Genomic DNA, 27,005 nt, shown 5'->3' with positions numbered 1-27,005 from the left:
CAATGACTAAAACAAAAAGCACTTCAACTCAGAAACTTGTGAATCCAATAGACTTTAATGAAAATCATGCAAGAATGACAGAATTAAACATGCCTAATGATATATTCATAACACGTGTGATTATAAGCAATTTACAGAAAAATCCCTCACACCATTCAACAATTTAATTAGGCTATTATTGAAACATAATACAAGCGATATAGTCTACTTGACAATTCAACATATATATCACACTTGACCGTTTTTCAATAGGAGATTCAACTTCTTGTGTAGACTAAATCATCATGTGTAAATCTGAAACAAACTCGCATACGAACCCGATTCCAAATAAGTTGGGACACTGTACAAATTGTGAGTAAAAAAGGAATGGAATAATTTACAAATCTCAAACTTATATTTAATTCACAATAGAATATAGATAACATATCGAATGTTGAAAGTGAGACATTTTGTAATGTCATGCCAAATATTGGCTCATTTTGGATTTCATGAGAGCTACACATTCCAAAAAAGCAATAAGAGGCCGGAAAAGTTAAATGCACAGATAAGGAACAGCAGGAGGACCAATTTGCAACTTATTATGTCAATTGGCAACCTGATTGGGTATAAAAAGAGCCTCTCAGAATGGCAGTGTCTCTCAGAAGTCAAGATGGGCAGAGGATCACCAATTCACCCAATGCTGCGGCGAAAAATAGTGGCGCAATATCAGAAAGGAGTTTCTCAGAGAAAAATTGCAAAGAGTTTGAAGTTATCATCATCTACAGCGCATAATATCATTCAAAGATTCAGAGAATCTGGAACAATCTCTGTGCGTAAGGGTCAAGGCCGGAAAACCATACTGGATGGCCGTGATCTTCGGGCCCTCAGACGTCACTGCATCACATACAGGAATGATACTGTAATGGAAATCCCAACATGGGCTCAGGAATACTACCAGAAAACTTTGTCGGTGAACACATTCCACCGTGCCATTCGCCGTTGCTGGCTAAAACTCTATAGGTCAAAAAAGAAGCCGTATCTAAACAGGATCCAGAAGTGCAGGCGTTTTCTCTGGGCCAAGGATCATTTAAAATGGACTGTGGCAAAGTGGAAAAGTGTTCTGTGGTCAGACGAATCAAAATTTGAAGTTAATTTTGGAAAACTGGGACGCCATGTCATCCGGACTAAAGAGGACAAGGACAAACCAAGTTGTTATCAGCGCTCAGTTCAGAAGCCTGCATCTCTGATGGTATGGGGTTGCATGAGTGCGTGTGGCATGGGCAGCCTACACATCTGGAAAGGTACCATCAATTCTGACCGTTATATCCAAGTTCTAGAACAACATATGCTCCCATCCAGACGTCGTCTCTTTCAGGGAAGACCTTGCATTTTCCAATATGACAGTGCCAGACCACATACTGCATCAATTACAATGTCATGGCTGCATAGAAGAAGGATCCGGGTACTGAAATGGCCAGCCTGCAGTCATCCATAGAAAACATTTGGCGCATCATGAAGAGGAAGGTGCGACAAAGAAGACCTAAGACAGTTGAGCAACTAGAAGCCTGTATTAGACAAGAATGGGACAACATTCCTATTCATAAACTTGAGCAACTTGTCTCCTCAGTCCCCAGACGTTTGCAGTCTGTTATAAAAAGAAGAGGGGATGCCACACAGTGGTAAACATGGCCTTGTCCCAACTTTTTTGAGATGTGTTGATGCCATGAAATTTTAAATCAACTTATTTTTCCCTAAAAGTGATGCATTTTCTCAGTTACACATTTGATATGTTATCTATGTTGTATTCTGAATATTTAAATTTGAAACTTCCACATCACTGCATTCTGTTTTTATTCACAATTGCACAGTGTCCCAACTTTTTTGGAATCGGGTTTTTCCACATCACTGCATTCTGTTATATTCACAATTATTCATGAAATCAACGATCACCAATTTTCAATTCAGCAATGGTATTATACGTCAATGTTTTTGCCAGTAAGGGGACAGTGTAAGGGGAGCCGGCCTAATGTCTCTTAATGAGTGACTGACTGACTACATTGTTAAATAGCGTAGTGATTAGAGACATGGAACCCATGCAAGGGACCCGTGTTCGAACCTCGTCATAGTCTAAACAAATTATGCATTAGGATTTTTTTCGCTGGATACAACCTTCACTAACTACACTATACTAAGCCTAAATTAAAACAGTTTATGGTTATATTGCAACTATTTCTGATGGATTTTCGAAGAACGCATCTGGACATGCTTTGTGGGGTAATATATGGAATATCACAACCCTTTGCGCAGTAAAAGAGGAGTGATTTCCACGATTCTCTCATCTTTTCATTTGACAAAAAAGTCAGTTATTGTCACCTGTATGGATTGTTATTGTATCAATGTCCTTCAAATGAAAGAACAACGTACATTGTTGTGCCATGAAATGAAATTGCTTTGGGAGTATAAAGTTAATCTTCAGTCTTGCTAGCATTTGGTCAATTCTTATGACTATTCCAAGTTGTAAATGGATACTAGCAAGCCTATTACTGGCTAATAAGCTGTTAAAACGGCCAGTGACAAAAGCATACAGTTCATAGATGCTATTCGTGGTGGTAGTAAACTTCATAAGAAACGTTAGTCAGTTTAACACAATACTTAAAGGTGTCTAGCAAAATATTCAAACTTGCGGTTATGTTAATGCGTGACAAAAGTATCTAATGTCGAGACGCTATACCGGCACTTGGCACGCGTATAGGTTAGTGGCGTAGTGGTTAGAGACACAGCGAGGTTTGAATCCAGTGAGGCCAACCACATTCATCCCTTCTAATTGTGGGCCAGCTGAAGTAGGCTTGCTTGGTTGCTTTTGTTATTTGGAGAGAGACAATCGCATACACATCCTATCATCTCTTTGATTTTTCTCTACTCATTTTACTGAAGGTAAAGATTCTACACATTACTAGCTTGCAAACTATTTGTAGAGCAGGAATGAATAGTAAACTATTTCACTGGTATTTTGCTTACCTGGAGACTCAGTAAGGTGGGAATAGATGTCCGGGTAGGGCATGTCTGGCCATAGAGTGGGGTTATTGCACTAGTTTGATACTGGGTGACTGAATGGACATGATTTAAAATGGACCAAATTTATGTTTTCTATGTATCTTGTGCATTCTATGGCAGGCATAGTGGACATATATTGACTTGAAATAATTTATTTTGGGTCATTTATCAACTGATTTAATCCAATTAGCCACCACTGTCCATTCTTCTGGCTGCTAGCACTGCATTCACGGGAACACCCTGGACTTCCCATCATTACGCACACCAGATCCTCACTACTACAGCCTATAACTGCCCTTGTGTTTGTCAGTGTCTTTGTGGAATATTGTCTGGTAATAGTCAGAGTGTGTTTGTAGTTTTTCTCGCCTAGCGCACTTGTTCCTTTGTATCAGTTCTTGCCGTTTCAGGCTTCATTGTTTGTATTACACATTACGCTTTTCAGCTTAGTGAACCCTTGTTTCACATTTGATCTTGCGCCTGGTCTCCTTGCTTACCAAACCGTGACATGCATAACTAACGAAATGTAATAATGTAAATTCGATTAGCAGTGTAAAAGGATGATGAAAGGATGACTTACAGTAGTGTCTCACAGTGGCATTTGCGGTCGCCGTTGGTTCGTTTCTTAATTTTTTTTGTGTGAGGAGGCTCAGGCATTGGTGGTGGAGGTTCAATATCTGAATTAGATGAAGACCCAGCATCCGACTCATCGATTTCAGGATCTATGTCTCATCTGACTCCATCTCATCTACATTTTATAGCATTTGCAATGCTGTCAGGGCGTTGAATCGGTGGGTTCGGTTTGCCATTGTAAACTAAACACTGTAACTTGAGTTGTCTGACTTGCTCATCGAGTACAGATTATATACAATTTCTACCCTCATCATTACACTTCAGGGGATTATCTCCCATTGACATCATTGCTATTTCATTGCTATTCATTAGATTAGAATAAAATATTTTAACAGTGAAACAATTAAGAACATGTATGTTATAAGTGTGATGTATAAATGTGCAAATTGAAGGTACAATGTGGCATGTGCAACTGAAATGCAGGATAGCGGCAATGAGGTTCCTCAGGTACATGTAACAATAGAAAAAGAATGTGTACATCTTAATCTTCAGTAAAATAAGCAGAGAAAATGTATGTGAATTTGTTTTTCTCTCTGTCATAATAAAAATTATAACATGTAATACAATTTTTTTAATTGGTGATTGGTAAAGAATGTCTAATATTTCATTTTGTCAATAATTATTTAGATTTACATTTGGTGAATTTGTCTACACAAGAAGCTGAATCACCTATTGAAAACCGGTAACGTGTGATACATATGTTGAATTGTCAAGTAGACTATATCGTTTGTATTATGTTTCAATAATTCAATTGTTGAATGGTCATGTATTTTATTTGTATGTTCATTCAATTTCAACCAAGGCTCTATCATTCATCTGGAAGTATCGCGCATTCATCCACTGACGTCATGAATTCAGTAACGGGTGATTAGCGTCTGGGTACCAACTCTAAATGTCGTGGCCTGTTGGCCAATTAAGTCGGAATACATGCATGATAAAAAAAAAACTGGTAAATAGTCTCTAAATAGTTTTACTGACAAAGGGATGTAATATACAGTATCTCACACAAGTGAGTCCACACTGAATAAATGACACTTTGCTACAATGTAAAGTAGTGAGTGTACAGCTTGTATAACAGCGTAAATCAACACACAGCCATTAATGTCTAAACTGCTGGCAACAAAGGTGAGTACACACCTAAGTGAAAATGTCCAAATTGGGCCCAATTAGCCATTTTCCCTCCCCAGTGTCATGTGACTCGTAAGTGTTACAAGGTCTCTGGTGTGAATGGGGAGCAGGTGTGTTAAATTTGGTGTTATCGTCTCACGCTCCCTCATACTGGTCACTGGAAGTTCAACATGGCACCTCATGGCAAATAACTCACTGCGGATCTGAAAAAAATAATTGTTGCTCTACATAAAGATGGCCTAGGCTATAAGAAGATTGCCTAGACCCTGAAACTGAGCTGCAGCTCGGTGGCCAAGACCATACAGCGGTTTAACAGGACAGGTTCCGCTGAGAACAGGCCTCGCTATGGTCGACCAAAGAAGTTGAGTGCTCGTGCTCAGCGTCATATACAGAGGTTGTCTTTGGGAAATAGATGTATGAGTGCTGCCAGCATTGCTGCAGAGGTTGAAGGGGTTGGGGGTCAGTCTGTCAGTGCTCAGACCATGCGCCACATACTGCATCAAATTGGTCTGCATGGCTGTCGTCCCAGAAGGAAGCCTCTTCTGAAGATGATGCACAAGAAAGTCTGCAAACAGTTTGTTGAAGTAATGGATTACTGGAACCATGTCCTGTGGTCTGATGAGACCAAGAAACGTATTTGGTTCAGATTGTGTCAAGCGTGTGTGGCGGCAACCAGGTGAGGAGTACAAAGACAAGTGTGTCTTGCCTACAGTAGCATGGTGGTGGGCGTGTCATGGTCTGGGGCTGCATGAGTGCTGCCGGCAGTGGGGAGCCACAGTTCATTGAGGGAACCATGAATGCCAACATGTACTGTGATATACTGAAGCAGAGCAAGATCCCCTCCTTTCGGAGACTGGGCTGCAGGGCAGTATTCCAACATTATAATGACCCCAAACACACCTCCAAGACGACCACTGTTTTGCTAAAGAAGCTGAGGGTTAAGGTGATGTCAAGCATGTCTCCAGACCTAAACCCTATTGAGCATCTGTGGGGCACCCTCAAACGGAAGGTGGAGGAGTGCAAGGTCTCTAGCATCCACCAGCTCCATGGAGGAGTGGAAGAGGACTCTGTGGCTAACTGTGAAGCTCTTGTGAACTCCATGCCCAAGAGGGTTAAGGCAAGGCTGGAGAATAATGGTGACCACACACAATATTGACACTTTGGGCCCCAATTTTGACATTTTCACTTAGGGGTGTACCCCCTTTTGTTGCCAGCGGTTTAGAAATGAATGGCTGTGTGTTGTGTTATTTTGAGGGGACAGCAAATGTACTTTATATTATACAAGCTGTACACTCACTACTTTACATTGTAGCAAAGTGCAGTTTCTTCAGTGTTTTCACATGAAAATATATCATCAAATATTTACAAAAATGTGAGGGGTGGACTGACTTTTGTGAGATACTGTATGTCTGTTTAGGAAAGGTCACGGAAGGAGGAAGGGTGTACGTTTCAAAATGGCAAGTTTCATTTGAATTACAAACTCAAATGCCAATTGGTGTGGGCATTCGGCGATCCTGGTTTTAAAATGTGCTTGTTTGATTTGTTTTTGGGTTGATTCACAGTGTAATATAGTGGGTGACTACTACTGGAGGTGGCGCTTTTCTTTTTCCTGGTCAATGGGAGAACAAATTTGTTATGTGATGTTCAAACTTTGACTGTTCTATAATGTTCAGCCATCTTTGAAAAGGGGAGGTTTTTGGTGTTTGTGGAAATGGTTTGTGTTTGAGGGTTTGACAGGTGCGTCGATGTTTTGTGTGTTGGTTAAAAGCAATAGTACTTAACTGTGAATGTGTGTCTGCAGACCAGAACAGAGACAAAGCTGACAGGCCACAGGCTCAACGATGTGAAATAAAGATGATATAAAATCCATATACTAGTGGACATCTGAGTTGCAAAACACCCCTTCCACCATTCTGCCGCACTACTAAAAATATATAAATTTCTTACTGACTGAATGGAATCTCTATCTGTAGCCACCACCAAAAGCTGTTCATTTCGGGGGTACAAGTATCCCACTCATCCACACATCCGATCACGTGACATCCTCCCGGCAGCTTGGTACGCTTTGTATTTTTTTAGCTAAAATGCCACAATGTCATTGCCATTGTGATTGTATTAAAATTCCAAGCCCTATTTGTATTGAGATTTTAAGCCCTTAGACCAAGTAATTTGCAGGTGCCTTATAATTACTGCAGCTTTTACTGGATTTATCTATTTTGCCAAAATTTCTTATTCTAAGTAAATAACTAATATTTGGGTTGCATAAAATGTATTTTAAACCACATGTTACCCATAAGGGTCAGTGAGGACAACACCACAGCAAACTGCAAGTATGAGGTGACTGAGTCAATGCAAGCTGATAGACATACCAGGCGAGAGAGTTTGGATGGGGAATGTCTCAATAAAATAAATAAAAAAGGTTATATATATATATATATATATATATATATATATATATATATATATATATATATATATATATATATATATATATATATATATAAATAAATAATATAACTCCCTATATTTGAAACCTTAACTTAAAACATTAAAACTACTGATGTCTTTTGGTCATCGATCGGATGCTTTTGCAACTGGTTGACAAAGCATAGCATTCAAGCTGTTAGGTTAAACGTTATCAAAGTGAATCAATTGAAACACACGAGACTGAGCTAAAAGCACATAGGATAGTCGGAAAGAGTTCTTTGGGTCAGAGACAGCATAGCAGTTGAACAAGCCCAGATCAAAACACCCCTGATACAAGGCTGAAGTTCTTGAGTTCAAAATGAAGTTTTAAATGGCTTCTAACAAAACAAATATGATAGTTTACCATTGATTGTCAGTCGTTGCATAGAAAAATTGCCAAAGTTGGGGCGCTGAACATGTTGCAGTACTAAATGTACATTCTTTGTGTGAAAAATTCCAAAACTAGTTTTCATAGTGTTACAGTTCGTGCATGCAAGATGGCTAAATGGGTCAACGTAACAGTAAAGTACACTTTACCCAGGGAAGTAGCAAACGGCAATTAGCGCTGGAAGGATGCATGAAAGATGAAAATGAACACATATATATACATACATACATACACATATACACACACACATACATGTCCCAAATAGCACCCGTTTCTTTTGCACTAATAGGACTGTTAAAGCTCTGCTAAAAGGATTACACTCTATTGGGACATCTTGAATACTTGTCCGCTACCTAATGATATAGCCACCTTACTATTGTTTCACCTGGCTGTGGAACAAGTCTGGCTTTGTTACACCATAATCATTTGTTGTTGACCTCAAGCTTCTTACTTAATCTGGTAATCACAGATACCTGATTAAACATTCACGGACAGATTTAATTAAATTCTGTGGCTGACGTTTCTCTCTGTCCAAGATGAAGCTAAGAGGCTACTTAAATCTGTTAAGCAGGTGACAACAGCTCTCAAAATCAGGAATTATTCACAGTGCTTTTTCAGATAATTGAAAGTGCATTATGAGTGCAGACATGGAACAGAGAAGTGTAGTTCTCATGGATTTTTTTTTTTTTTAGGTGAGGTATTTGAATATATGGATTGATAAAAAAAAATATGCTCTAGTTGTTTTTAAACATTGTCACTTTCCATTCAGGTATGTCCTCAGAATTTGGAGTACGGGGATACCCTACAATAAAATTGTAAGTATGAGTATGTATGAAGACAGACTGACCATTGCAGTTTGCTAATAGGCCACAGAGAAACACTACTCTAGTCATTTTAGCATGGTCATGTTTCTCTACTGAAATGTTTTGTGTGTTGTGACTTTACTTGTCAGCATTAGGCCAGATGGTAATTCCCCCCCCCCCCCCCCAAGGGCTGGCCAATAGGGGATTTAGGTTACCACCTACATTGAGGGCGGCAAACGGTCTAATGAGAAAATATATTATGATGACTAGTGTGTTAAGATACGATAACTTGTTAATAATCTTTGAAGGTAATGCAAAGAATACTTACGTGTGAAAATACTGCCACCCTTGCACAATGGAGCACAATTGTTTTTTTCTTCCCTTTTCAAAACCGGGGGAATAGCCAATAAAGGAGAATCATATCTTTAGTTTAGAAGAATGTGTGTGTTTCGCAAAGGTGAAACCGTCTGTATTGGGGCTAGGCTTATCCAAAATTAAATTGTGCTCCGTAAATTGGCTTTTTCGGACAATTTTGTATAAATGTTATTGAAACCAAATTTGTTTTATTGTTGTGAGACTTCTGTAGATCACAATGTTAGGTTTTGTTTGAGCGAACATAATAACTCTGTTGGATTCACACAACAGGAGCCATCATCGCATTTAAACCAAGTGGGTGATAAATTACTCTCTGGGGCACTACATTATAGGAAGAATCCCCGGGAGATAAATTTGGAGGTAGACAGAGAATTTCACCTCTCCCGGAGTTCATTAGAATAGATCCAAATAGCCTTGTGTACTGGCGTAACCCTAGCAAACCCTCCTGGGTGTATTGGTCTTAGGGGTCTGATCCTGGCGGTGTTGTTTCTGATGTAACCACATAGAGAAACGCAACAGGATCCATGTTTTCTCCAGGTAAAAGGTCTAATACGGGGTGCTTATAATTGTTACTCACGGGTCTCATCTTGTGAAATGTAAATGTATTTTTTTGTGCATATCCCTCTGCCTCCCTGGCTGTGACATTGGGGAGTGGGGTCACAGCCGGGGATAAGCCGTTATTGACGGAATCTCCAGTGCAATTACGTTGAAGTGCCTTGCTCAAGAGAAGATCACCTTTTTGGCTCAGGGATTTAAACCGGCAACTTTTCAGTAACTGGTCCAGCGCTCTGTTAGGCTATCTACATTCCTTTGTGCTGCCTGGAGAAGCGTAATCACCTTCAGTATTGGCATTGCCATGTTACAAAACAGTCTTATCTCTGGCTAGCTGATTCTACCTGTCGTTGTTTGATAGCATGAACTGAGACTTGCACTAGATACCCAGTGTGGTACTAAAGGGTGAAGTGAAATATTTTCTATTCTGCTTTTCTTTTGAGCAAACACACCTTTTTTGCCGTCATTTGTCCTTAAAACATTGTGAAGAACCGTCACAATCCATCTGTGTTTGTCTCTGTTTTTGTCTCTGCCTCACTCACTCATTCTCTCTCTCCCTTTATCAGGCTGAAGGGGGATCTTGCCTATAATTACAAGGGCCCAAGGACAAAGGATGACATTATAGAATTCGCCAACAGAGTGGCTGGGTAAGTCACATCACGGCACTCCAATCGCTTACTGAACCGGTCTCTGATTCAACATCTCTTATGGGTGATACAATTGAGAACATAATCACTTTCCAATTGGGATGTTAAATGGGTGACCTGGTTCTCCGCAGTCACTAAAAATCCCACAGCACTTAACATCCGTGTAGGGGTTTCCAATCTGGCCCTCATAACATCATGGCTGCCTAATCACCCCTAGCTTCCAATTGGCTTAGTCATCCTCACCTCCCACCGTACTAAATGCAGGCAATCAATAATGTGTGAAGTCACTCCGGATATGAGCTTGAGCTGACTGACTAAAATGTAAATGTCTACAAAAGTGTTAAGACCAGACAAACATCTGCTTTACATCCACTGCATATTGGCATATGGCTCCTGTTTCATAAACAGGACATTATGTTGTTTGGGCTTCATGTGGGACTTCACAACATGTCTTCGCTTCACAGGAGAATGTGGTGAATTTCCACCCTAAACCTTCAAAGGCTCTTCAAAGGCCAGTTCCTCCTATAGCCTGAGGAGATTCCTCTCTCTCAAGGGGGAAACCGCTCCAGTCATAACCGGTCTGTCTAAAAGATTGGTCAATGACTAGCTCGAGTTTTACCACTGACTGCATGCCTTCACAGTGTGCGCTAGATGGAGCCAAAACCATACACAAGTTAAACAAGTTAAACTAGTGAAAACCAGGGTCGGGTTCAGCATGGCACTCCGTAGATGTCTTTGCAATGTAAAACTAAAATGCACTTTTCAGGTTAACGACTCCCTGTGTCTGGTAGTTTCAAAAAGTGTTACCATTGCACGCTTTTAAGGTGATAGCAAATACATTATCTCGCTATCTCAACTTGAATGTTTCTGGGCATGTTTTCTGTCCTCTAGGCCAGCAGTCCGAGCACTTCCCAGCAAACAGATGTTTGACCATATGATGAAGAGACATGATGTGCTTTTTGTATACGTTGGCGGGGAGTCTCCACTCAAGGTATGGGCTCTAGAGGTTTCTCCAGGAAGCGGAATGACATGGCTCACAATGCATAATATGTGGCAATATGTGTCAGACATGGACCAATGTTACCCAGCACAAAGATGTTGGTGACAAATATACAGGTTTTTATTTAAAAACAAAAGTTTAATAAACAAACTCCAAGTGAGACACAAAAATGACTTTAAAATGAGTAGGCAGCACATGTTGTGTTGGCATGGGCAGATAAAAATGATTCTCCCAGTTTGGAGTTGGAAATATGTTAAGGATGCCCACTACAAAGAAGTATGTAGCCCACTAGTTTTAAGTTGTTTATTTGCCACTCTCTAAGATGTTAAAAGAGATCAGTACATCATTGCTTGAAGCCTGTACACAGTACACACATGCATATACTAGTAAAAGATCCATACTGTGTTTATTGGTTACCTACCATCACGATTAAACTGTGTTCTCACTGATTCCCTCCAATTGCATTCCCCCCGATTAGTTTATAATCTCTCAGAGTGTGAAATGTTGTTATCTTATCGTCCAATCACTGCCACTGAAAGCTGTCACAGCACTTAGTTAGTATTTATTGATTGGATCATAAAGCGTCTGCTCACACGGCTGCTGCCAGACCCTCTCCGAGTGAAGCGAGGCCCATTTATACAACGTGCTAAAGACAACCTTGACAAATGTCCCACATAAAGTTAACACAGGTGGCAATTCGCTGAGAAAAAGAAGCTGTAACTTCTTGTGAATTATTTTTTTCTCATTTGCAGGAGAAGTATATCGATGTGGCGGCTGAGCTGATCGTCTATACATACTTCTTCTCAGCGTCTGAAGACGTCTTGCCAGAGGTGAGACCTAGGAAAAAGTCCCTATGCTCTTTGGCAATCTATTTTCCCCTCCAGTTACCCTGAGGGGAAAAAAAACCAACGTCTAACTTTGGTCCTGTGTTTCCCGATCTGAAATGAAAGATCCCTGGTATTGCCTGTAAGCACAAACCCTATCTGTATTCGCGGCCATATGAAATCCATAGATTAGGTGAATTGTTTCGATTGAGTTATTCTCTGTGCTGTGTGCTATGGTAAATCCCATTGGGACAGTGAAACCTGCCAGCATGATGTCTGTGCGGGTCTATTTGGCACAAGGTCTGCAGTTTTCAGTGGCCTGCTGCCAATAGGACTGCTGTCCCTCATGGCTCAGGTGCCCATAAATAAAGGAACGGGTGATTTATGGAAGTCGCATTGAATTATGTATTTTATGTGTTTTCGCCACGCAGTCTGTGACTTTGCCAGAGCTTCCATCGGTTGTGGTCTTCAAGGACGGGTCCTACTTCACCTACAATGGTGAGTATTTTGATGGGGCAACATTGCTAAAGTTGGGGGGGGGCGGGGTTACCCTTTGGGGATACATGTTGTTCACGCTTTCAAAATTAGGAATAATTTGTTTTTTAACAACCTCTGGCTAAAATGTTCTCCCGGAGCGAATGGCCCTTTGTATGGTATTGGCCTCTGACGACCAGCTTTTCTCTTGAAACAAGGTCAGTCTAATTTGGGCAAGGCAAGGGTGCCATTTTGTCTTTTGTTTCCCTCTCCCCCTGTCTCCCAGCCTTGTTTGCGCAGGCTTTGTTCCTCGGGTCCTAAACCAAAGCGCCTGTTCTTTCATCTTTCATCAGACCTCACCGCACAGCCTTCTGAAGTAGTCCCTCAGTCGGTCGTAAAGCTCTCCCGTTCCGCCCACTGTTGTCTCTGTTGCGAGGCATTGGCGGCGGTTGTCTCTAGGCGGACACAGTAGACAAGACAAAAGAGTCGGAGGGAGGGATGGATGATGGATATAAGTGAGTGGGCGTGGGATGCTGGGAAACTTTAGTGCAATCCAAATAAACCAAGGCGGGCTTCAATCTGGGCCTGACTCACCGGCTGACTGACTCGGTCACTGGCTGACTGACTCGGCTGTCCAAGTTAGAGCGGTTCAGTAAAGTATGTGCGTGCGTATGATGTGCTATAGCTAAAGTTGGAATTTGCCATTATAATTCCACTGCCACCAATATGATTATTTATAATTCCACTGCCACCAACACCCATCCGCATTCAGCGAATGAGCACCAGCTCGCCACACTCTTTCATCACTTCCGTTATGCTGCCGGTACCAAGCGCTTTGACAGGGAGGCGAAAACGAAAGAGCAGCGCATCCATGCACAGTCCCACCACAAAGGGGCCCCAGTAGTGGTGGTTGGGGAGTCCGGGTGCCCTGTGAAGTGCCCGCAGAACAAAATCCAGCTCCTGGTTTGGGCCTGGCCCAGCAAGACCCTGCATGTCAATCTGTTCAACCTGACTGTTGCGGAAGGGGGGCCTTCGCCACCAGAAGTCCAGCAGACGCCGTTCTCCGCAACAGACGGTCACCACGAACACGCCGCACTCCATCGAGTCTTCCAGGAGCCTGATAACGAGGATGTTCTGTATGGCTAGCATCGCCATGGTTACGGTTGGAGATAAGCTAGGGAAATCAGAGCTGGAGCAACAAGATATGACAGTTGATTGGCTTTTTCACAGCATGCAGCAAGGTTATCTTACTAGCCTGGAATACTTGAGTGGTTCTGGAATAGATAACACCTTTTCATTGCTCAAATGGATTTTTATTTCTATTTTTATATATATGTTACATTCTGCACTTCATTTTGTCTGTTGGAAATATGGGTGGTGGCAGGGGGCAGTTGGACAACCTTTTTGTTTGAAGCTGGGGCCGTTTCTGTGAACAAATACTCTGCACACAAAAAACATTTTAGGCAACTGTTTCTTCCATAACAACTGAAGGACAAAAACAATATTGATAATACAATTCGAACAGACAAATCACGTTAAAACTAATTAGATTGTCAGAACAACATCGCTCAATGCTTCTTAGTGAAAGGCCCTAATCCCTATCATGACCTACACGGAAGCTTTGCATCAAGCCAGTTAAATACGTTTAACCCATATTACCTGAGTCGTCCTCAGCATGGTTCTGGTTTGGGAGTCCAGCCATCAGGGGCCCTGGCTCCTCTGGGCTGTGCAACTACAGCAGTGCTGCTGAGAGGCCACTGGAATGATGTTTGCTCACAGAGTGTGGAGAGAGAGTTTCCGCTCCGCTGTCAAACGGGATAAACGTTCCCATTCTGTCTGGCGCTCCACCACACACTTTTACAGCCCACTTTGGGTTGTGGACCAAATGCTTCTCTGACCCTGCCTTTGTGCTATGCAGCACGCAGCTTCTTCGCTTGAGTTGTGCACTATATAGGAAACTGGTTGTCATTTTGGGACGCGCCCGGGATATCGCCGTGCTACTTAAGTCGCTAGGCATTTGCATCGGACAAAATGCATGAAGTAATAACATTTATCAGCTTCAAATCCAGTATTTGACTAATACATCATCATTTGCTCAGGGTTTTATTAGTGTTATGAATAGCCATGGGCATTTTGGATCTGTGGACTCGGTCACATACTTTTAGTGGTTTGTGTTCGTTCCTGTTTGCACACTAAGCGCCGGAATTGGAGATGGGCTGCACAGCCAAAAACCCCCCAGAGTATTCTCACTCAGCAATTCCAAATACAGCAACCATCCACTTTGTGTAAAACGCCTTTTGACATAGTGCCGTCAAGCTCTGATCGTCTTGCTGCGTTACAAACCGCACAGCAGTCCATTTTGGAGCATGAATGCCCTCAGTGAATGCAAGTACAGAGTTTCATCCATTTTTAACCACTTAGCTGCTCCAAATTTGCAGTTTGAGGAAGTTCTACCGGACTTTTGACAACATGACAGCCTGTATAACGTGTACAGTATGTTGTGACAGAGACACATTTTGACTCGTAGACAGAATTGTTGCATAAGAGAGCCAGATTGCATTGAAATTTATAGTTGATAGACTTCAACATGCTTATAATGAAGGCTCAAATTTAAGGTAGGGAGTAATTGTTTGCTCATTGTGTCGTCTTATTTTTGAATGCTTCTCTCCAAATACCCTTTCAATTTCTTTTTTTCCATGCCCTTGTTAAAGCTGAGCTTTTTTTTATTTATATTATATAGCATGCTGGTAATGAGTTCATATCAGTAATGTCTCGCTTGGCTGAACATTTTAGTAGCTTTATGGTTATATAGCCAGTTATGTGGTGAGGTTTATGATATCGGCCTACAGCCCGGGAGCCCTGTACCAAAGGAAAATTAGTTTTGCAAATGTTTCTGTGATATTATCATTGCGAGGCAACGGCGAATAGGCCTCAATGTTTGTGTTGGATAGATGACCTCAGGGGTTTACCCTGCTCTTAAGGACTGTAACACTTCAATTCCTAATTTGGCAAGTGAGAATGGATGTAAAACACAATCTCGTTCTCAGAAACCACAGTCAAATGTGAGCAGAATTCTGGTAGATTGAGGTGTCAAACTTGGCCTTTGTTAACTAGAAATCGAAAGGTGCTTCAACAAAGTATTAGTTTATGGGTGTGCACACTTATGCAACCAGGTTATTGTAAGGTTTTCATTTTTTCCCCCTCAAAGATTTCAGTTTGTTTTTCAATTGAATTGTTCACATTATAGGTCACATTAAAAGTGAAAAAATGTCTGAGATGATTTATCTTTGTCTCATTCTTTTACATCGCAAAAACCTGGCATTTTAACAGGGGTGTATAGACTTTTTATATCCACTGTATGTACAAAAGATATTTAAGTTTTTTAACATTCCAATAAATTCGCAAACATTTCTTTTTTTGTTTTCATTTTATCCATAATGGGGTTTTGTGCTTTGATTAATCACACTTTTTTTCATTGAATCAATTTTCAATTCAGACTAACACAACACAATATGGAGAGAATTAACAAGTCTGAATACTTTCCGAAGTAACTGTATTTTATTCAGTAATGTAATTTCCCTAGAACTGAATGGCCACTCCCATTAAGGCCAACCTAATTGTGGATGAAGTTGCTGTGCACGGTATCTGTCATATCAGGTATCACAATGTAACATTGCAGTACGTGGCCATGTCAGAAATCCCTATTACACTGGTCGGGGGAAACCATCCTTTTGATCTCATCTTGACTTGCTGTGCTGTCATTTGCCCGGGTAGGCATGTCCTTAACACGACCCGTCTCAGACTGCTTTCGTCTCAACGGCAATCCACCATTCACTCGTACCAGGCATTATGTCATAGCTGCATCTCTTTCAAACTATGGATGCCGGCTCGCTCCCTCTCTCCCTTCTCCTCTCCACCCACACGGCGGTCTGTTTTATCTACCTCCCGCCGTCTCTCCCTTTACCCCTCCTGTTGTGTGGACTGCAGGCTGACAGGCTCGCACTGGTGTGTATGGAGATTACAGGGTTCGAGCCAAGCCGGAACGCGCGCTAGGTGCCGGCTAATTTGTTTCAAGGTGAACAGGGCCCAGTCTTCAGGCTGATGGACCCAGCATGTGGGCCTACCCTTTCTCTTGCACTAGGTATCTCTCCGACTCCCCCCACCGCTTCGGTTGGGAGAGAGAAGTAACTTTTGAGGCCGCTCCCTACTGTCTATAAAGGCCAAACATCTGCGGAGAGAACTTCTTGGAGTGTCAGTCTGCCCACGTCTGACTCAGCACTTTAGCTCAGAGAGCTACGAGGACACATTCCCACAGTGTAATATGTAACTGCATTGAGATGAGTCACTGTTACATGTCTACGCAGCACATACATCCTTGTTTCCAAAAAAGTTAAGAAAAACCGAAAGAAATGATGTGCAAATCATTTAAACCCTATATTCAATATAAAATAGTACAAAGACAGCTTATCAACTGTTGAAACTGCGAAATGTTATTGTTTCTTGAAAAATATATGCACCTTTTAAATTGGATGCCAACAAGACGTTTAAAAAAAGCTAGGACATGGGCAACAAATAAGTTGTTGTGTAATGCAATGAAAAAATGACAACTAATATTGGATGGCCGTGATCTTCAGCACTCAATTAAAAACAGAGACGATTCTGTAGCGGACATCACTGCATGGGCTCAGGAACATTTCAGAAAACCAATGTCTGTGAACACAGTACTCTGCATCCACAAATGCATGTTTAAACTCTACTATGCAAAGAAGAAACCATATATAAACAAGATCCAGAAACGCTGCCACCTTCTCTGGGCCTGAGCTAATTTAAGATGGACTGAGGCGAAGTGGAAAACTGTCCTGTGGGCTGACAAATACATTTTTAAAATGTTTTTAAGAATTATGGACACTGTGTCCTCAGGATTGAAGAGGAGAGGGACCATCTGGCTTCTCATCAGCATGCAGTTCAAAAGCCAGCATCCATGATGGTATGGGGGTGCATTAGTGCACATAATGCTAAACAATATTTATAGGTTTTGGAGCAACATGTGCTGCCAGCATTTTCAGGGAAGCCCTTGCTTATTTCAGCAAGACAATGCCAGACCACATTCTGTACATATTACAACAGCATTGCTCCGTAGTAAAAGATGGTGGATTGCTGTCTAGACTGGTGCTCACCGCTCATGTCCCATGTTACAGTCCGCTATCTTGTTCTGAGGGTTGTGTCCTATGTATAACGTTATGCCTATTTCTCTTAAACCAGCCGGCGTCTCACAAACAGTTCCTGTTCAAGTATTAGCATTTCATAATGGGGTCTTGCAATACATTTGACATCAATTATTTAATCCCTGCGCCTGGCTTCTTCTTCTCTCTCAGGGAGGACTGTTTGGTCAAGCTTTTCTGCTTGCACGCTGCTCACGTTTTCTTGTGGGAGACATGATGCAAAGGAGAGACATTATTGTCTCCTTGCACATCTGTTCCAGATGTCTGGGTTGAAAAATCTATGGTAGTTGGTGCACAAAGTCTGAATAAAGTCGTAATTGAATTTGACAATTTGTCATTGCTGTTTTAATGTGTCATAGGAGCTGTGCATGCAATGTCAAATGGAAAAGGACCCAGAGACTGACTGCTTTTTGCTTTCATTGTGAGTCCCTCACCAATCTGGTTGTGTACAGGAACCCAACATTTGGCTAATGAGGTTGGATGAGAGGGTGGAGATCATTCTGCCAAATGCCACAATAGAAGGAATTCAGGAGGATTTGACATCTGTTTTTGCCATCTCAAGAATCAGACTCTTTTAAAATACATAAAGAGCAGCTGCAGTCTGTTGTTCGTTTTTAAAATTTTGGCTTCACCAAAATTACCATTTGGTTCACGATGTTTCCGTCATACCCTACTCACAGCGTGACAACCTTGATGCAGCCCAGTCTCTCTCAATGTCTCTCTTTCGCTCCCAAATATCCTTCCTTTCCACTTCCCCCCACTTAAAACATAGAGAAACATCTGGCAGAACCCTAATCCAATAGCAGATTCTTACATGACCTCTGCTCTCATGTGCGTGTGTCTGTGCGTGTGCGCGCGTCTGTGTGCGTGTGCGCGCGTCTGTGTGCGTGTGTGTGTGGCACACTTGTGTTCTTCACGTAGCAAATATCAACAGCTATAATGTAAATCATTAGTCTGACCTTCTACTGCTCAACCACGCATCCATAGTCAATCGAAACATTCTCAGCAAAATAGAACTTATTACCAATGCCCGATATTTGTCCCTGAGCTGCCAAGTTATTTTCTGTATCCACAGAGTACACAGATGGCAGCTTGTCCTCCTGGGTTAACAAAGAGCGATTTCGGAGCTATCTGCAGATCGACGGCTTCACCCTCTATGAGTTGGGAGAAACAGGTACAGTAGCCAATAGTACCAGAACAAAAATGTACACACAGCCATTTCCCAAAGTCCCAAATGAAACCTTAGATCGAACGAGTCATCACCAACTTGCCGTCTGATAAGATATGTCGACTTTTCAAATGACAGGGCAGTAGTAGGGAGAGATGAAGACAGGTATATGGGTGAGACAGTGAGGAAGGGAACATATCTGGTCCCATATCAGGCCATTGCTTATATAAATCAACACCACTCCAATCTCTGCAATTACACAAGGGGAGTCAGGAGGGGTCGATTTCTGGGATTGGTGTTACACTGTCCACAACGGTGTCCAAGTCTGCTGGCAGTAATGCTGCTGGACCAGCAGAGGGCAGAGTAGTTCTCTCTCTATTCCCAAACGTGGGCTTCCTTTGTGCGCCAATTCACAAACGAGTGCACAGAACAACAGTACATGTGTACCCCTCTTAACTTTTATCTCTGTTTGTTCTTGTTCTTTTTTTGTATGAGTCCATCTTGTTTTGTCCTGCTGCGGCATCGAAATAAAACCCCCGCCAGTGACTGACCACTTGTTCTCTAGGAAAATTGAGAGAAAACCACCAAGTCACACAACACAGAATGCCGACGGATTGGATAGAGACCTCAGTTGCTCCTTTCTTTAAGCTGATTCTGTAGCAATTTGATGCATCTCCCAATGCCGTTTATCTCTAGACTATTGTCCTGCCTCCTCCTCTCCTTCCGTCTTGTGTGAATGTGATTTATCTCTCCCTCGCTCCCCCTCTACAGGCAAATTGGTGGCGATTGCAGTCATCAACGAGAAGGACCCAACAGAGGAGAGTGGCAGGTAACAAAAGAACATTGGTAAACTAGAAAAGACAATTTCCTGAAGAAAACCCTGTATTGTATACTCGCTAGAGTGTTTTAAGCATTTATGGTTTTGAATATAGTCGTAGCAGTGATTGCAGTAGTAATGATGGCAGTAGTATTGATAGTGATTGGTATACTGTAGTTGAGAAATTGGCTTGACTGAAGGAATAATTGATGGACCTGTTATATAATAGCGTGAACATGTCATTGTTAATTTTGTCAACAAAATGGGTGAATATTTGTTAAACACTAATTCGTCAGTGGCAATAGACAAAATAATGACCGGCTAATTAAATTCTGAAAAACTAATGTTACAAAATATGTATTAATTTTGCTTGACTAAAACGAGAGGAGACATTTGTTTCTCTGTCTGAAGTTTTCACTGACGTGGCTGGACATGAGGTTTTTGGAAAGAGCTTTTCACTGCAGGCAGCTCTTTTGTTTTTATCTAATTATATCAAATGCGTGTAATTCCATGGCCTTAGGTGCATGACTTGACTACAGACAAAGTTTTGAAAAGTTGTGCTATTTATCCTTTGTTGCAATTAGAAGTTGTTAAGTCACTATGACACTGGCTCGTGCTCATGGTTTTATCAGGTTCATTGAAATTGTATGTAGTCTACTCCTGTTCACCAAGCATCTCTCTTCTGTCAAATTCTATGTGTGCAAATTGAGCCTGGTATTGGGATGAGATTAGAGAGATTGACATTGTATTAATAGAATTGATGGGATATTTTGCTATAAAAAAAGTTGTGTTCCTGAATACTCGTTGGCTACCTGCCAACCAGTTTTACCCACTAATAGCTAACGTTAGCCACATGTGGTTTGTGTACATTTTATTAGCAAGAAGTCAGTAGTATATGTATACTATAGGTTAAAGGGACAACACTAACGTGACAAGACTGAATTTAACTGAACAAGACGTTTTCTGATTGAGACTGGAATAGTATTAGCAAGTCCACATGGAGACTGAGAGGGTTTAGGATGGGAGGAAACAACCGAGACTGTCTAAAGTGAGTCAATGCAAACTGGTGGACGGACTCACAAGAACGTTTCAAATGGGGAAAATCTCAAGCACAGTTTTGTATAAAAATATATTTTGAACAATAAACATTCAAAATGTCCAGAAACAAATAATTTTCTTCTGAAACTGGTCAGTGTATTCTTGTTCTGAGAAATGAATGCTATACCATGCGAGAAATTGCCAAGAAACTGAAGATCTCGTAAAATTATGTGTAATATTCCCTTCACAGAACACAGAAAACTGTCTCTAACCAGTATAGAAAGAGGAGTAGGATGCCCCAGTGCACAACTGAGCAAGAGCCAGTTGAGCCTCACAGATTTAATTGTACCTTGCAAAACACCAGTCTCAATGTCAATATTGAAGGGGTGACCCCGGGGTGCTGGCCTTCTAGGCAGAGTTCTTCTGTCCACTCTGTGTTATTTTACCCATCTTAATCTTTTCTTTTTATTGCCTTGTCTGAGGAATGGCTTTTTCTTTGCAGCTCATCCAGAGTTAGGCATTCACTGTTGACATTGAGACTGGAGTTTTGCAGATTCTATTTCATGAAGCAGCCAGTTGAGGACCTGTGAGGTATCTGTTTCTCAAACTAGACACTTATGTATGAGTTTCAGAAAAACATTATTTGTTTCTGGAGGTTTTGAGCCTGTAATCGAACCCACAATCGCTGATCCTGAACATACTGAACTAGTCTAGAGAAGGCTAATATTATTTCTTCTTTAATCAGCACAACAATTTTCAGCTGTGCTAATATAATCACAAAAGGATTTTCTAATGATCAAATACATTTTTTTAAATCTCTTTTTAAAATACTTGGATAGAACACAGGACTGATAGTTGATGATAATGGGCCCCTGTATGCAGGTATTCCATTGAAATCATCGATTTCCAGCTACAAGTCATTTACAACATTAACAATGTCTTCTGTATTTCTGATCAATATGATGTTATTTCAATTGGAAAAATGAGCTTTTCTTTCAAATACAAGGACATTTCTAAGTGACCCCAAACTTTTGAACAGTAGTATATGTATTAAGATTAGTAAAAATAGTGAAAAGGCCAATTTATCCAGTAGATTATGGTAATGTGATGGTAAAAAACGCAAAAGTCTTTTACCATCACATTAAAATTTCCTCCATGGCAATACAACAAGTATAGCCTACAGCAAAAAGCTGTCTGTCAAGCACAAGTCTGAAAAGTGTTTCTGTATAATATACATTGCCATTCTGGTGTTTGGGAACATTCAAAATAAAACCAAATCCTGAAGTGAAACGTAGGCTGAAAATAATGTACACAACATCACATAAGGAAATGCATAGGCCATTTTGAAGCCAGATATTTTATATATTTGACAATAATGATGACCTATAAATGGAAAATCTTCTACAACATCATGGGTAAGCTCTGTCCTTTCAGGTCAAAATCTACATTTCTATTGGTATGAGGCTTTAACCAATTGTAATGAACATTTTAAAGTGTCAATGCACTTAACTACTACATATATTGCCAGACTTTTATGCTGAAATAACAAATATATATCCATAAGAAATATTTACTTGCCTTATCAAGCGAGAAGGCTGTAACTGATTACACAATGAAACTGAGAAAAAGGGCTTTAAATCTTTGTTTATTTTCTAGCTGGGTTTTTCATAAGTATGTCAATGGAAATGTGGTTTCATTCATTGTACTCTAAAATGTTGAGTTCAAATTGAACTTGACCTTTTAAATGACCTTTGCCTCCGTTTACAGGCATTCTGGTTTGGTATACCAATTAAATGTTTCCAGGAAAAATATATATATTTCACCGATCAGCCAACCACTGACAGATGAAGTGAATAACACTGATGATCTCGTTATCATGGCCCCTGTCAGTTGGTAGGATATATCAGTCAGCAAGCGAACATTCTGTCCTCGGAAGTTGGTGTGTTAGAAGCAGGCAAAATGTGCAAGCGTAAGGATCTGAGTGAATTTGACCAGGGCCAAGTTGTGATGGCTAGACGACTGGGTCAGAGCATCTCCAAAATTGCAGCATTGGGGTTGTGTTCCTGGTCTGCAGTGGTCAGTACCTATCAAAAGTGGTCCAAAGAAGGAAAAGCGGTGAACCGACGACTGGACCAAGGCTCATTGATGCATGTAGGGAGCGAAGGCTGGCCCATGTGGTACGATCCAACAGGCGAGCTACTGTAGATCAAATTGATGAAAAAGTTAATGCTGGTACTGATAGAAAGGTCTCAGAACACACAGTGCATTGCTGTTTGTTGCATATGGGGCTGCGTAGCGGCAGACCAGTCAGGGTGCCCATGCTGACCCCTGCCGAAAGCATCTACAATGGGAACCTGAGCATTTCCCAGATCTCAATCCAATCGAGCATATGTGGGATGTGCTGGACAAACAGGTCCAATCCATAGGGGCCCTACCTTGCAACTTACAGGACTTATAGGATCTAATGTCTTGGTGCCAGATACCACAGCACACCTTCAGAGGTCTAGTGGAGTCCATGCCTTAATGGGTCAGGGCTGTTTAGATGGCAAAACGGGGCCCACACAATATTAGGCTGGTGGTCATAATGTTATGGCTGATCGGTGTACATTAATTTATGTATATGTTAGTTTTGTATTTGTTGACCACTATATCAGCAACAAACAGTCTGTACTACCAAGGCAAATCATAATATTAGCATGGCAGGTGAAACCAAGGAAATGGGCAGCACCTGAGGTAAAAGATGCCAGCAACTGCCTTTTTACTTGTTTTCATTGTAACGTTTTGAAGTTATTGCCAAGCCGACTGTCCATTATCTCCATAAGCAAACACAGTGAAGACAGGATATTTGTCATTATAATAAAGTATGTATGTACTGAATCAAATGTTACTCACTTTTCATCAAATTAGCAGTTACTGCTGTTTTGCATGGTAGGGTATTTATGGTTATGTGCTTTTTGTGTCAAAAGTGCAGCCTGTTAACTTGGGAAGGAATCTTTGGCCCAGATCATGACCACACAAGCTCATAATAGACAAATAACCATTTTCCTGAGTATACAATAGTGACGGATCTATATAACACCCTATAGGGCAATCAGGACTATCTATGTAAATTTAAATTGGTTCCCTTGTGCCCAAGCATTTAGGTTAGATTCAACTTTGTCATTGAACTGTACAAGTACATTACAAATGGCAGTACTATATGTGCCATTAAGGCAAATAGAGGAGGGCAAAAAATGACTAATATTAAGTATAGTGTATGTTGCAAGTGAGGATAATTGTTGTGCAGGTACAGATGGCAATTGGGATGCAGAGATAGCAGCAATGAGGTCCCTGATGTAGTCATGTGTATGTAACAACTGTAAAAATGCAAGCCTGATAGCAATACTAAATGTGCAAAGAGGCAAACTGAATGTGCAAGGTGCATCTGCTACTGGAATGCAGGGATAGCAGCAGTGAGGTTCCCGAGTTAGACACGTACCTGTAATAACTGAAAACTATTTTTGCAAGGCACTCTCAGAGTCCAGTAGTACAATGGGAGCAGTGCAACAAGGTCCCTGAGAACTGGGGTGGGGATATGGTTAGTGATGGGTCACAGAGTTCAGCAGGGTTACAGTAGATTATTCCGGAGTCTGCTGGTGCGAGATCGGAGAGACCTGTACCGCTTGCCTGATGGTAGGAGGGCAAACAGTGTGTGGCATGGATGTGAAGGGTCCATGATGATCCCGCGCACCCTGAACAGACACCGCTTGCGCTGGAGGTCTATGATGGCAGGAAGCTGGGCACCAGTGATGTGCTGGGCGCTTTTCACCACCCGTTGTAGGGCCTTCCGGTCGGCTATGGAGCAACCACTAAACCACACCGTGGTGCAGTTTGTCAGAATGCTCTCGACTGTGCAGCGGTAGAAGTTCACAAGGATCTTTGAAGACTGGCAGGCTTTCTTCAGACTCCTCAAAAAGTACAGGCAATGTTGCACCTTTTTGACTAGGGCTGAGGTGTTGAGGGTCCAGGAGAGGTCCTCAGAGATGGACACCCAGGAATTTGAACCTGGACACATGCTCCACCTCAGTACCATCGATGAGAACTGGGGCGTGTCTGCAGCCTTTAGATATACTGTAATCCTCAATGAGCTCCTTGGTTGTTCTTTGCTTCGAGGGCCAGGTTGTTATCAGTGCACCATGCCATCAGGCACTTGACCTCCTCCCGGTAGGCTGACTTGTCATTGTCACTGATCAGGCATACCACGGTGGTATCATCTGCAAACTCGACGAGGGTGTTGGAACTGTGTACAGGAACGCAGTCGTGGGTGAAGAGGGAGTACAGGAGAAGGCTCAGATGGAGTCCTCTGTAGACCTGTTTGACCGGTAGGCAAATTGGTAGGGATCCAGTGTTGGGGGGAGGCAGGACTTAAGGTGGGCCAGATCCAGTCTTTCAAAACACTTCATGATTGTGGGTGTGAGTGCAACCGGTCGTAAATCATTCAGGTTACACGTGGTCGACTGCTTCGGCCCTGGCACAATGGTTATGGTCTTGAAGCACGTTGGGACAGTGACAGGTTGAAAATGTCAGTAAAGACATCGGCCAGCTGCCCAGCACATGCTCTGAGCACACGCCCAGGGACGCCATCAGGACCAGCAGCCTTGCGTCCATTCACCCTGTTCAGTGCAGATGACACATCTGTGGTGGACAGTCTGAGGGGGCAGTTGTCTGCGGGGAGTTCAGCTTTTAAGCTATTTGTTGTCCCCGTCAAAGCCCGCATAGAACCTGTTTAACTCATCAGTGATTGAGACGTCGCTGGCTGTGTGTGGTAGGGTTCGTTGGCTGATAGTCTGTGATGGCTTGGATGCCATGCCACATGCGTCAGGGTTTGGAGTTGTTGCTGAAGTGCTCCTCTATCCGCAGTTTGGTCTTTTTTGGTTCGTCCTGGATAAGCTTTAGGCCCCCATTGTTGGTGCAGATGTTGATGTAATCCAGAACGGAGGAAGCATATGCTTCAATGTCCGTATGGGAGTCTAGGGTGGCTTGAGTGGCAAACAAACTCTAGTCTGTGTTGAAACTGGTGCTGTAGTGAGTGTGACCTCTCTGGCCACACTTTGACTGTCCTCACTGATGGTTTCACTTGTTTAATGAGCGGTAAATACTTTGGAAGTAGTAATAGTGAAAGAGGATCAGACTGTCCCAGGTGGGGGAGTGGAATGGCTTTGTAAACCCACGGAATGTTTGTGTACACATGGCCTTGTGTATTGTCTCCTCTGGTGGGGCAAGAGACATTTGGGTGAAAACTGTTTTCAGATTTGAATGGTTGAAATCCCCTGCAATCACAAAAACACCATCCGGGTTGCTGTTTGCTAATGGCAGTTTGCAGTTCTTTCATTGCTAGTTTAGCATTAGCATTTGGGGGTATGTAGACTGCCATAACAGCAATTGATATAAACTTCTGAGGCAATTAAAAAGGCCTGCATCTAATCATGAGGTACTCCAGATTGGTTAAGCAATGACTCCCGATTAAGTTAGTGTTTGTACACCATATTTGTGTACATAAATGCACAGCCCTCCTCCTCGGTCCGATCTGCTCTGAAAACATTTCAGAGAAAATCATGATGCTGCAATCCATAAACCAGTTTTATGAGATGATTCTTAGTTGTATTTTATCAATTTTGTTCGCCAGTGACCATACGTTAGCGAGGAAAAGTCGAGGTAGTAAAGGTCGATCGGGGGCTAGCAGTCTATCCCGGGTGCCTCCATGCTTCCCACACCATTGTTTGCGATGCCGCCTCCGGGCACATCCAATCGGTGAAGTGAATAGCATCTCCCAGGGCGTCTTCACAATCTCTGTTGGAAGTTGTCGAAAACTTTCTGTTCATTGTGCTCCAATGTCCAGAATTTATTGTCGGCTGTATGGAGTGTATGCTGGGCTGTACTGAGTGAATGAGCTTAGAACTGTTAAATTACTGATCATTTGCAAAAACTGGGTAGACGCTGAGCCTCGCGATGTACTTGTCGCTGTCTTGTGAATGTTTAGACCGAGTATTTAAATTCGTGGCCAAATGGCTCCAGGAAATAAATTCTAAATAATATCTGTGAGTTATATAAAAAAACATGGATTTATTAGACAGTGTTGAAAGGTCAGCATGGGGGCTTTACAATTAAAATGTTTGTTAATTGGATGCAAGAAGCAGGACCATTTTATAGTTAATAGTTTTAACTTTATTCTGAGTTCCTATTCACACTGCATGTAAATTGAAGCTCATAATGGGACAAATTAAGATACTGTAGGACACATAAGTCTTTTTTCTGTCTCAATCTTAAACAGTTCAAACAAGCTGTTCATTATTAGTGTGATCAAATGTTTTAATTATTCTTACTATACAACTGTACTATACCTCAATAATGTAATACATCATGGGTAATAATGTGTGACCACCACCTGCAAAACCATTCCC

At 41.7% G+C, this 27,005-nt stretch overlaps 1 protein-coding gene across 1 annotated transcript in view; it reads left to right on the top strand.

Moving 5' to 3' along the window:
- The window catches only part of LOC105007000 (protein disulfide-isomerase TMX3), a 55,234-nt gene that overhangs the window by 5,946 nt on the left and 22,283 nt on the right, over positions 1-27,005 (top strand). The window contains exons 5-11 of the mRNA XM_010865750.4: positions 8,415-8,460; positions 9,942-10,022; positions 10,914-11,013; positions 11,775-11,852; positions 12,278-12,344; positions 18,618-18,716; positions 19,482-19,539. Of these exons, the coding sequence (XP_010864052.1) occupies positions 8,415-8,460; positions 9,942-10,022; positions 10,914-11,013; positions 11,775-11,852; positions 12,278-12,344; positions 18,618-18,716; positions 19,482-19,539 (529 nt within the window). The remainder of the gene's footprint in view (positions 1-8,414; positions 8,461-9,941; positions 10,023-10,913; positions 11,014-11,774; positions 11,853-12,277; positions 12,345-18,617; positions 18,717-19,481; positions 19,540-27,005) is intronic.

This window comes from Esox lucius, chromosome 21 (assembly GCF_011004845.1).
Source record: "Esox lucius isolate fEsoLuc1 chromosome 21, fEsoLuc1.pri, whole genome shotgun sequence".
NCBI classification, from domain to species: domain Eukaryota; kingdom Metazoa; phylum Chordata; class Actinopteri; order Esociformes; family Esocidae; genus Esox; species Esox lucius.
Note: the sequence above shows the minus strand (reverse complement) of the source record. Positions and strands in the feature narration are given on the sequence as shown.